The sequence below is a fragment of the Cavia porcellus genome, unplaced genomic scaffold (assembly GCF_034190915.1).
Source record: "Cavia porcellus strain 051 isolate PalLab524CR breed Dunkin Hartley unplaced genomic scaffold, mCavPor4.1 scaffold_13, whole genome shotgun sequence".
NCBI lineage: Eukaryota > Metazoa > Chordata > Mammalia > Rodentia > Caviidae > Cavia > Cavia porcellus.
This window is the reverse complement of record NW_026947496.1, coordinates 34,637,349-34,649,476: the sequence shown is the minus strand read 5'-3', so window position 1 is coordinate 34,649,476 and position 12,128 is coordinate 34,637,349. Positions and strand designations below refer to the sequence as shown.

The 12,128-nt window shown below is 36.0% G+C and overlaps 1 protein-coding gene and 2 long non-coding RNA genes across 3 annotated transcripts in view; all 3 read left to right on the top strand.

Moving 5' to 3' along the window:
- The window catches only part of LOC134478537 (uncharacterized), a 4,807-nt gene extending 2,421 nt beyond the window's left edge, over nt 1-2,386 (top strand). Inside the window, exon 2 of the long non-coding RNA XR_010051241.1 lies at nt 1,200-2,386. This is a non-coding gene — a long non-coding RNA (uncharacterized LOC134478537). The remainder of the gene's footprint in view (nt 1-1,199) is intronic.
- Nucleotides 1-12,128, top strand: part of Tomm20 (translocase of outer mitochondrial membrane 20) — a 15,613-nt gene extending 3,485 nt beyond the window's left edge. The window contains exons 2-5 of the mRNA XM_003473530.5: nt 2,896-2,942; nt 4,936-5,017; nt 8,546-8,688; nt 10,769-12,128. Coding sequence (XP_003473578.1) covers nt 2,896-2,942; nt 4,936-5,017; nt 8,546-8,688; nt 10,769-10,813 — 317 coding nt within the window. The 3' untranslated portion in view covers nt 10,814-12,128. The remainder of the gene's footprint in view (nt 1-2,895; nt 2,943-4,935; nt 5,018-8,545; nt 8,689-10,768) is intronic.
- Nucleotides 5,024-8,234, top strand: LOC134478538 (uncharacterized). The gene is made up of 2 exons (XR_010051243.1): nt 5,024-5,458; nt 7,355-8,234. It is a non-coding gene; the product is annotated as an uncharacterized LOC134478538 (long non-coding RNA).

Here is a 12,128-nt window from a genome sequence, read left to right as displayed (position 1 = left end):
CCAGCACTTGGAAGCTATATGGGTGGATGGCACATTTAAGCCAACCCTAAATTTCATAAAACACCTTCTCTGGGGAAAAAAAGCTCCAAACTAGTGCCATGTACAGAAAAGTTTTATTTATACAGTACTTTATAAAATGATGCACCATTTGGCAATAAGTGTCTTATTACATTGAATGTATTTTGAATAAATTTGGGGTGTATTTTAACTCATGACTTATGTGAGGTTTTTTTTTTTTTAAGTAGACATACCTGTTTTTAACTGTTAGGTTTACACAATAGCATTTGGGACTGTCAACAAATCGTGCAGGGAGGACCTGATTTTGTAACTCTTGGTTGGCTTTGCAGGCTACCGTTTATGCCATTATTACAGAAATGCTTCTTGTGTTATGATACTAAAGTTGGACTACTAATCTTTTTAGTACTGGGAATGGAACCCAGGATATTCATACTGAGCTACATTCCCAGTCCATTTCTAATTTCTTATTTTAAGACAAGGTCTAAATTGCTCCAGTTTTGCTCAAACTTGTTGATCATATTACCTCAACCTCCCAAAATACTGCAATTTCACCTTACCCAGTTCAGAATTTTAATCTTTGCCAAAAATGAAAAGCCAGTGGTAGAGAACTCAATGGCCCAGTGCCTGCCTGACAAGTATGAGCTAGGTCCGAATTCCATTCATTGTTAAACACCCCCCCCCCCACCGCCAGGGATCTTAAAATTTGGTGACTAGTGTTTAACAATGTACATTTCTCTCCACTCTTAAAAGGTTGGATCATGATGAAATTAAAGTTTCATTGTACTGAGTTTGAGCATCATTTGCCCTAAATTCTGACTTAGCAAATAGTATTTTTCATTGTTTCTTCCACAAATTTGCTGCCTTTGTTTCTGAAAGTGTGTTTCATTTTGACAGATGTGTCTTTCATTATTAAATATGATGAGAGAGTGGAATCCTTTTTGAGGACATGGCTCTGAAGTTTTTCTGTCTGGCTTTGAGTAGTCATTTGATCATTTACTAGTTGTGACGTTGGTAAATGTTCTTACCAATAAAATGGGGATGACAGTGCCTGCTTCAGAGTTATGAGGATTAACTAAGCAAATTAAGGTCAAACATTTGGAAATGCCTGATTTGTTGTGTCTGAATTCTGAGTATTTCCTATGATACTTAAGTATATTCCTTGTCTTCTGACTGCCCTGCAGCCTTCCAGTTTCACTACTACTCCAGCACACATTTAAGTCTAAACCATGCCACTGAGCAGTTCAGTAACACTCATTGTTTTTATCCGGAAAAGGACCAACCCTTAAATCGGGTGGAATTGTGATCTGTTTAATTAGTTGCGTGTCTTTGAAGTAATTTATAAGATCAGCTTTAACCAATGTTTTTCTGTTGAAACTCTTAGAATTGTATTTAAATCTTAAAAGTGGCCTGATTTGAGGAGCCAGAGTGGTGGCACAGTTGTGAGTTCGAGTCCTGGTCTCTTCCCATTCCCCACAAAAAAAAAGAAAAAGTGGGATGATTTGGGGTATTGTGGAGGACTTGGTTTACTGGTGGTTAAATGTAGTTTGAAAGACTAGAATGAAAAAGTAGTAAATTAACCCATCTGTCTAGATTAGATAAGCCAGTCACTTCTTAAGCATTGGTAGTGGAGGGTTTGTAGACTTTTTTTAGTTACTACTACTTTAGGTTTTTGGTATAAATCCTTATCTGAGGGAATTGACTCATTGCTTGTTTTGTGGCACATGTTAGGAACCAGGCACTATTAAAAAATACATCTACAGTATTAGCTTACTCCTCACAAAAGCCCTATGAAATAGATACTGTTATTAGAACTATTTTATGGAAAAAGTGAGGTACAGGTTACTGTTAAGTGAAAGAGGCAGGATACACACTGGGACATTTAAGCTCAAAACCTGTGCTTAACTGTTTGTCTGTACCCTCTTGTCACCATATCTGATAGTATTGCTTGATGTCATATCAAAAACAGCATACAGACTAGCTTGAGGATTTTTTTCTTTCCCTCTGGTGATACTGGGCCCCAGTTACCCAGAGCTCCTGCATTGAGGTATATCCCCAGCCCAGTTTCAGTGTTGGGGTTACAGGTCTGTGGTACCGATGCCCAGCTGACAGCAGCTTCCCCCAACCCCACTCCATGTACACACTAGTGATTGGACCCAGAGAGCATTGAGCTGTATCCCAAGCTCTTTTTTGAGACAGGGTTTCTCTAAAGTTGCCCAGGCTGCCCTGGAGCTTGTGATCCTCCAGTCTCAATCTCCTGAATAGCTAGGATTACAAATACGTGTCACTATGCCTGGCTGCTCTTGGCATTTTTTTTTTTTTCCCTAGTACTGGGGATCGAACTCAGGAACCTTGCGGCTTAACAGGCAGGTACTGTGCCACTGAGCTATATCCCCAGTCCTTGGCCTTTTTTTTTTTCAAATGCATAAATTCTATATTTTTAGACAATTTTTAAGCACTATTATCTTTTCCATTTAAGAATACTACTTTTCATCAGTTAATAAAGATAATCTCATATTTCAGTAATAAAGTTCTCGAATAGCAGTGACCTAATTCTTTCCCCTTTACACATCCTGTATAGGTTGGAAATGGAAACTTGTGCTTCTGAGGTTCAGCTGTTAGAACTATCTGCATCCTATGAATTGCTAGACCTATAGACCCAGAGGAATAGTAAAAGATTCTGACCAGAAATGTCACATTGGTAATAACTTGACTAGGACTACTCATGTAGTCTTGACAGCTTGCAAGAAGGCCAGAGATCCTCGATTCTAGAGTTGGGAATGTTTTGCAAATAGAAATGACACCCACAGCAATTAGACTTTTTTTTTATTCTTGTTTTGGTAATGGCAGAATAAAAATATTACATTGCATTTCTTGTAGGAAGAAAGAAACAGAAGCTTGCCAAGGAGAGAGCTGGGCTTTCCAAGGTAATACTTAAGTTTGCTTTTTGTTCGGATTATGTTATAAAAATATTAACTACTTTAGATGCATATTTTGAGAAAGACAATTGATATTGAGACATTGACTTTCTGTTTAAAGTTACTGAAGATTATCCAGTCCTTGAGCATTTCCCCTTTATTGGCAGTAACAGCAAATAGCTTATTGTACAAAGAGGCAGTAAAATGGTCTCCCAAAAACAATTACACCAAAAATGTTTGAAATACTTTTTACTCAGCTGCTTCAAATGATAGAATGTAACATACTGATTTAGTTTTCTTTGCTCCAGCTCCTTTCAAAGAACCACATACTACTCATTTCCAACTGATCAAAATTACTGGTACCTGTCTAATCCAAATTTTACCTTGTAGTGCATAAATCTTTTTATTCATCTTTTGCCTTTTATAGGTCCTGTGTTCATGGTTATTTTAGTGACTTCATAGGTTTATCTACTAGACAAAAAATGTTCTGTGACATATGTAAGTAAATAAAACATTAACAATTGTGCATGCTACTTTCCTTCTTACTGAAATTAGTCGTTTGGATTTCAGAGTATGGGTGAGACTTATCTGTAGTGGTTCTTTTACCTTAAAGCTAGGAATAAATAAATAAATGTTACATTTTGTTATTTTGAAACAATTGAGCAGTGACATAACTAATTGAATAGATATGGTAACAGTAAAGTGAAACTGGGAGAAAACTACCTCGCTATAATACATCCAAATGACCTAATAAATCCAAATGATCCTTCTGAGAGACAGTGTTTATTGTAAACTTTTCTTCCTAAGGATGTAGGAAAATAGAGACATCCGTAAGTGAGGTTTTTGGTTTTGTCTTTTGGGTTTTTTTTTGGGGGGGGGGGTTGTTTTGTTTTGTTTTTGTTTTTGTTTTTGTTTTGCTTTGTTTCATGGTGCTGGGGATGAAACCCGGGGCCTCCCACATACCATTTAACTACGTCCCCAGTCATTTTAGATTCAGAAATATTATAAAAATTTTACGGTATGATAGGATAATCAGTGAAAGATGTCTCTGCTTTCAGAAATTTATGGGCTTTTTTCACATATTAGATCATAAGAGTATGTATAAAAATCAAAAACTATAGAAGTCTTAGGTTTTAGTAGGGGCTTTTGAGACAGAGCCTTACTATATAGCCCAGAATGGCTTCAAACAGCAATACAGATGTGTATTACCACTCCCACTATTTTTTTTTTTTAAACAAGTCATAGGGGCTGGGGATTTAGCTCAGTGGGATAAGCGCCTGCCTTGCAAGCAGGTGGTCGTGAGTTCGATCCCCGGTACTGATAAAAAGGAAAAAGACAAAAAAAAAAAAAAACAAGTCATAGAGATGCTGGAAATCATATATTTGTTTAGTCTAGTAATATATAACAAAGTACAAAATAGTAACATAAGTGCAAATAAAGCTGCTAATAGTTTGAAATAACAACTAAAAATAGCAGGGATCAGTATGTAATTCATATTACTTGATGTTACATTTTAATTTTTAAATTTTTTTCATTGTAATCCAAATGAAATGTTGAATCAAAAGAATAAATATAAATAAGTTGTTAAAAAAATAAATAAATTGTTTAAAAATCTACAAAATGTGAAAATAAAATAAAGTACATAGCTGGATGTTGTGGCACATTCCTATAGCTCCCAAGATTTGAAGCAGGAGGATTGTGAATTAAAGTCTAGCTCTGGATTATGTAGTGAGTTTAAGACTGCCTTGGACACAGAATAAGGTCTTGTTTAAAAAAAAAGAAAGTAGTATACATGTGACATATTTTCTCCTTACACTTGATTCTCCACTTTCTAAGAACTATTCAGGTAATACCAGTCTGATCATTTAAAGTAGATATTAAACTTTTGTAGGTGTTGTGATCTGTTCAATAGAGTGAATTATTTTTTCTGATATTCTGTGTGTTGGTTATAGTTCTACAATAATTTTTCAAAACAGTCTGTAAATATTTTGTTTCCAATTAGTTACCTGACCTTAAAGATGCAGAAGCTGTTCAGAAATTTTTCCTGGAAGAAATACAACTTGGTGAAGAGTTACTGGCTCAAGGTAATAGTCCTTATAGCTAGATAGAATTCTTCACAGCGGTACATATTTATGATAAGGGGAGTTTCTTGTAGTCTGCTTTTTAACATTCGGTAAACATTTCAAGGCAGGTTTTTGCACACTTAATAATGTGCAGATTATTTTATATACTACTGGCTCTAGAAAAAAATAGTCATTATGAATTTCTGTTTTCAGTGATGTTTTTAAGTGAGTTTTAAGCTTACTTTATTATATAGATGGTGTAAGTAGTTTATACAAATGAAGACACTCAAGTAATTTGTGGTATATAACTGTAGTATAATACAACTAATAACTGAAGGAATAAGAACTAAGACTGTATTTCTCAACTTTGCCATCAATCTTCAGGTTTTTTCCAGTATTTATAAGAAGAAATGGCTAATAATAGTGCCAGAGAACATTAATTCATCTAATCAAGGTCACACAGTGAGTTCATGACACCTCATTTCAGAACCAACCAGTTGTCAGGTGGAGATTTAAGCCTTAAGAGCTTCTGTCATAAAAAATGATGTCATATATCTAGTTTTTCTTTTCTCTCTGCCATATGACTAGATTGAGACAGAATTGAACCATGTATGTGGTACATTTGTGTGTTGTTTCCTTTATGGGATAAGTAACACCTTCCCACATTCCCACAAGTTTGAATCATGGGAGGTACATACATACATGACTGTCCCACACCACCTGGTGGCACAATTGCCCAGTAGCAGTGTGCAAGAATTATGGCTCCATTGTGAATGTGTTAAGGTGGTGGTGACCAACTTTTTACCATGTTTCCTCTTTCCTAAGAAGCAGTTTCTTGATACAATTACAGTTTGCTCAATTTCACTTAAAGAGACAGGTAGTCTAGTTCTCCTTATTTACTAACAGACTAAAAAAGATTTAAAAAAAAATAGAGTAGAAAGACCAAAATATCTTTTAAGTACAGAACAATGCAAAATAAATACCAATCAGGAACCATTTCCAGATGTATCTATTTTCCCTCATGATTGGAGAGAAGGCCAGGCCTTAGGGAGAGTAGAGAGAGCATGCCTTTCAAAGCCAGGTCACTGCTTAATCCCAGGTGGTACTGCTGCTACTGAGTTTTATTTTCGTTTGATGGTTTCAATTTTATTCAGAGATAATAGGTTCCACTTGTGATCTGTCTAATTAGCAGAAGTTCTAGCAATATCCTTTTTGCACAGAAAAGGAGCAGAAGATGACCAGTTCACTATGATTGAGGTTGTATCAGTGTGTTCTGGATATATTCTTCAGTATTTTTGGGTCCTCAGAAAAAGTAATTAAAAGTCCTGATTCATAAGAGATTTGAGGTTCTTCTGGTGTCTGTTTACAGGCTGGTGCTGATTAGGTCAGCCAGTCTACTTCTACATATTGCATTAGTTGACAGCTGGATCAGTGCACAGCCCTGAGTAGGTTCTATGAGGATGGGCACTGTTATATCCTTTTAATACTAAGGAATGGATTTGAGTGAGTAGATTAAAATGATGGCTATATACAGCCAAGTGACAGTGATCAACACAGCTAGGAGGTATTCTGGAAAACTCTGTAGGTGCGATAGCCACAATTTCCACATTGACAGAAGATATTCAGCTGTTTGTGAACATGGTTGTGAGGTTTTAGAAACCTTTAATCATACCAAACTCAAACTTGGGGTGAAAATTTCTGTTTCCACAGCAGACAGTAGTAGGACAAGAACAACACACCATTGTATACCAGATTCAAGACCCCCAGAAAAAAACACCAGGAGTGACAGTGATAAGAGCCATGCTTGTCATCAGCTTGCAAGGTTATGTACCTGGAGCCTGATGGCACAGTTATTCCCCAGGACACTTAGCCCCGTCAAGCTCATTGGGATAGTAGGATGTGGTAGTAGTAAGATATTAGCCAGTCTGTAGGAAAAGGAAAGTAAGTTAGTGGCAGTAGCCTAAAACCTTTTCTTTAAGTCACAAATTGCCCTTAATAAAAAAAAAAAAAATGTGCTCAGGGACCAAGGAAATAGTTCAGTGGCACAGCATTTTCCTGGCAAGTGGAAGGTCCTTAGTTCGATTCCTAGTATCAAAAAAAGGAAGAAAAAAAAAAGATGCAGAATGCAGCAGTTTATCTGTAAAATAATTCTAGTGACTAATTAAAAGTTGTGGGGGTGTTGATGGATTTGGTCATAAAAACCACTAAGAATGATGTCTACTATACTTAGTTAAGGTTAGGAGACTAAGATCAAGGAGGAAATGTTTAAGCTATTTGAGTAAAGTTAAAAATTGGAAAGCTGTTAAATTAACATTTGATAGGCTAATTGCAAACTGACTTGTTCTCTTATTTTTATAGTAGTGGGGATTGAATCCAGTGCTTGTATACTGAGCTACATCCCTGGTCCTTTTTAAGACAGCTTTTTGCTGAGTCACTGAACCAAGTCACTGAGCCGAACTTAAATTTTCAGCCTTCTTGCTGTAGCCTGCGGGGATGCTGAGATTACAGGTGTGTGTCACCACACCAGCATGTGAGGTGAAATTTTTGTTTAGTAAATAAAGAGAATTTAGTTTATAAATAATCTTATATGTGTCAAGAACCATGAGAGGTCTGAGATTTTGTACTTATGCTAACAGGTTAGTCTGCCCTAGTTGTATAAGCGTTAGCAGAAGGTATGAGCCTCTTGGGTTATAGAGACAAAGGAAAGTTTTGCAGTAGCTGTAACCAGGGTATTGATTTGCACTTGGTTATTGTAGGTAGGTTGAAGAGATAAGGTGATAGGTGTACACAAGGTAGGTTGATATGCCATAATGGTGCGCTGTACAGACACTCTTGAAAGGATAATTTGGAGTGAAGGGTGATAAAGGGCACTGTAGGCAAACAGTTCTTTGAATTTTCACTTAAAACAGAATTTACTGAGGACAGTGACCACATGGTGAGTACTTAGTGTTTATTGAAATAAATGAACCTTCAAAAACTAAATATTATAGAATTATGTGTCTATAGAGATAACCATTATCTTAACATTCTTTCTGTTATACTTCCATTATATGAACTTTCTTTTTTATTAGCATCACTTTAGAATGTTTTTCTCTTATTTCTGTGAACTAACATTCAGATGGCACAGGGTTGATTTAAAGTGAAATTGAAGGGCTGGGGATTTAGCTCAGCAGCATAATGCCTGCCTAGTAAGCGTGTGGTCATGAGTTTGATCCCCAGTATCAAAAAAATAAATAAAGTGAAATTGAGTCTCCTTTTCACCTCAGCCTCCAGTCTTCTCTCTTGAGGTGTACAATTCTGTTTTTAGTGATGTTTCAGAAATATTTTAAGGGTATAAACAATATTTGAGAATTTCAGCATCTTAATTTCTCCCTTATATGTGTATATTGGAGATATTTCCAAATTAACACATATAATATGCATTCTTATTAATAATATTTCCAACTTTCTATTTACAGTGTTTTTGGTCAGCATCACTTGGAGACAGCAGGTGAATGTTTGATGGTTACAGCTTTTCAGAGTAAATGTAATTTTGTGTAAATTTTGCAGGTGAATATGAGAAGGGTGTGGACCATCTGACAAACGCAATTGCTGTGTGTGGACAGCCACAGCAGTTATTGCAGGTGTTACAGCAAACTCTTCCACCACCAGTGTTCCAGATGCTTCTCACTAAGCTCCCAACAATTAGTCAGGTAAGGAATTGGAGGGTTATGAAATTCAGACTGAGTATGAACAAAGAATTAAATGTTTAGAGACATTTGTATATGAGTCTAGTGAACATAGAATGCTGAACATACCAGTCTTGAAATTTTCCATCAGTGGTATAACATTTAAAGAATTGGATATAAACAGAGCATGATGGTGGCTCATGCCTATAATTCCAGCCCTCAGGAGACTAAGACAGGAGCTATATAGTGAGTTCAAAGCCAATTTGATCTATATAGCAAGACCCTGTGTCAAACAGACAGACAGAAAAACCGGGCATAAGAATTAGTGATGGTGTCTCAACAGTGACTCAGGAATGAATGTATGCTTGGTTGTTAAGTCCTAAGACTTCTTAGATATTTGTGTTTAGGTCCTTAAATGCAGGCCACTCTCACATGGTTCTAAAATTAGCATTGTCTACTTTGCTGGTTCACCACACCTTCATTAGTTGGCCTAACAGAAGACATGGGAGCTGATATGGCATGGCTTATTCACTAGGCATAAATGAGTCTGGACTCCTTCAGACCTTTGTTGTATAAGATTTCAGTCTGGTCCTGTTGAGGTGGGCTTAGAGTTTGGAGCTATTTGGCTGCAATTCCAAACTCTTACTCAAAAGTACAAGGTACCATGTATAATATTTAAAAGATTAAAATATGTATAACTTAAGAGTTAATTAACCAGGTATTGTGGCTCACACCTATAGTCCCAGCACTGGGGAGGCCAAGATAGAAGATTTACAGTGAGTTTGAGCCCAACCTGAACTATATAGCAAGACTATCTCAGAAAACCCAAAAAAAAACACATAAAAAGTTAATTGAGTATTCTGTTCATTTTGAGTTCTTTCAACAAGCCCAAATCAGCCTGCTTTTTGAAATAGTGTGTATATCATGTGTGTTAATTTTGTAGGTTTGTGCAATTGAAAATTAGTAAAATGACTGGAAAATTTTTTGTGAAATTTTATGTTGTAACTTAATTTTTCTGGTCCTTGTATGTATTAGACAAGCATCCTACCACTGAGAATAACCTTCAGAATAACTCAGCTAGTTTGAAAAAAGATCAGAAAATAAAAGCTCCAGAGATCTGAGGAAAAACAACAAGTTGGAAAGCCAGTAGTCTAAATCTCTTAAAATTAGACTAATGTGATTCTAGCCTATTGATATCAGAATCCTTTGTTGAGTGGTATATGCCATTTGAAGGGTAGGCATCGGTAACAATGTTACTTGGGTAACTGGCTTATGTATAAAGAGGTTCATTAAAGATCTGCCTCTTCTCAGTACTGCCACAGTAGTTACTGACTTTGCAACCCATGAACCTTTAACAATAGCCTAACAGTGCTTTTGGAAAATTGACTTGTAAATGGTATATTCTGAAATGTGTGAGTTCAGGATAAAACCTAAGTTTCTCTCTATGAAAACCACCTCCTTTAGTTCAGTTAATTTTGTTTACATTCTCTAGATATGTTTTGGGAATGCTAATTTCAGAATACAATATTCCTAGGCTGGCATAGTGGCATATACCTCCCTGTGTGTAATTCCAGTTATTTGTGAAGTTGAGGCAGGAGGATTGCAAGTTTAAGGCAAGCTGGGCAACTTAGTAGAGACTGTCTCAACAAACGGGCTGGGAATATAGCTCTGTAATAGACCCCCTTGCCCTTGGGTTCAGTTCTCAGCACTGCAAAAAGAAAAAAAATACTGTACCATGTTCCTTCTTCAGTGGCTTTGAGCCAAAAGATGGAATGGTAGAGCATAGAACAATTATTTTAAAAAGTCATTGCTATTCTTAGTTTGTGTGGGAATGATGTTTTAAATTCTTTTTAAGTTACATAATGATTAATACGTAGGATATTAAAATGTCATGCTTCTTTTGTTAATTTGAATTTTTGATATGGAACTGGTAGTATGATCATTTTTAGGTAATAATGTATAAAGTGTTAGTGTTTAAATGTCAGTATGGGTGAACTTTAGCAAAATTTGATTCTTTGACTACAAAAGAGTTATATTAAACTTTGAATCCTGATTAATGCTTGTGATAATTTCCAAATTTAAATTTTTATTTTATTTTTTTCAGAGAATTGTAAGTGCTCAGAGCTTGGCTGAAGATGATGTGGAATGAAAAATCTCAACATAATAAAATCTCAAAAGATTTTAAAAATTCTTAGCTTGGAAGTTGAACAGCTGTGGGGAATAAGGGCATATATGCTTGTTTATGGACTGTCCTACACTGAAATCTACCAAAGTTAGTGCTTACTTTGGGTAGATTCATTTGTCTTTTATTTATTTTTTCCCAGTGAAAAGTGTATTTTAATAGAGAGCTTTTCATTTTATAAAAACACTATGAGTTACCAAAATATGGATTTTGTTTATTCCTTAGACCTACAATTAAAATGTACATATATCATTAAAAAACGCAGTGCTTAGGCTTAAGAAATAGGCAAAAGGGCTGGGACTGTAGCTGAGTATACTTGTCTAACATGCATCAGGCCTTAGATTTGGCCCCAGCATCACAAAAAAGGAAAACAGTGCAACAGTGTAGGAGAGCCATGAATGTACATTTTTAAAGCTAGGCATTTTCTTATAAATGAGAGTTGGATAGACTTGATTGTATTTTTGAAAATATTAAAATGAAAGCTTCTTTCTTTCCATTTACTCTTAAACATGTGGTATGCCGCTGTGCTGTACTAACAGCTCCACCTGTTTCCTGTTTATCAGTCTTAAACAGTTTTATTTAAATCAGTGTACTTGGTGTTTCTGGGTATGTACTTGTATTTTAAGTACGTGTAACTACAAGTAGTACCGGGAATTAGATCGGTGTACCTAATCTCACCATATGAGCTTCACCAGTTGGAGTCTGCTCACTCTCAAGTCTAAAACCAGGGGATCACTTTTGGTAATTTTGAAGTGTCCCTTTCAGTTTCTCCTTTTGGTTCTGTTTGGCGTCTTCAGATTCACCTTCACGAACCAGGGATATAGCACAGTGGCACCTCCCTGGCAAGCTCAAGTTTGATTCCCGGTACCACAAAAAAATTTATCAGTTCACCTTCACCTGAGGAGTGTATTTGGCCATCCAGAACTTGTTTTGTTTTGCTTTTTAATTCTGAATTTTGCATGCTTGCCTGACCTAATATATCTGGAATTGATCTCTTGATTTTCACTGGAATTGGACAGGTCTATGATTATGTAAGTCTGAAAATTAACCTTTGAGGTAACTGGGATCATCTGCCTGTAAAAATGTTTGTTCCCTTTTTGCTTTCAACTTCTGTATATTGAAGATTGATTAGTTTATCTCATACAGTGAGAGAGGGATGTAATACTGACTAGACTTGAGTAGAGTTTTTGGGACCTCTTAAATTCACAGTGACATATTATCTGCCATTTCAGAACTGAGTCAATTTCAGAATTGAGAATAAAGATCTTTGGTACTTAAGGCA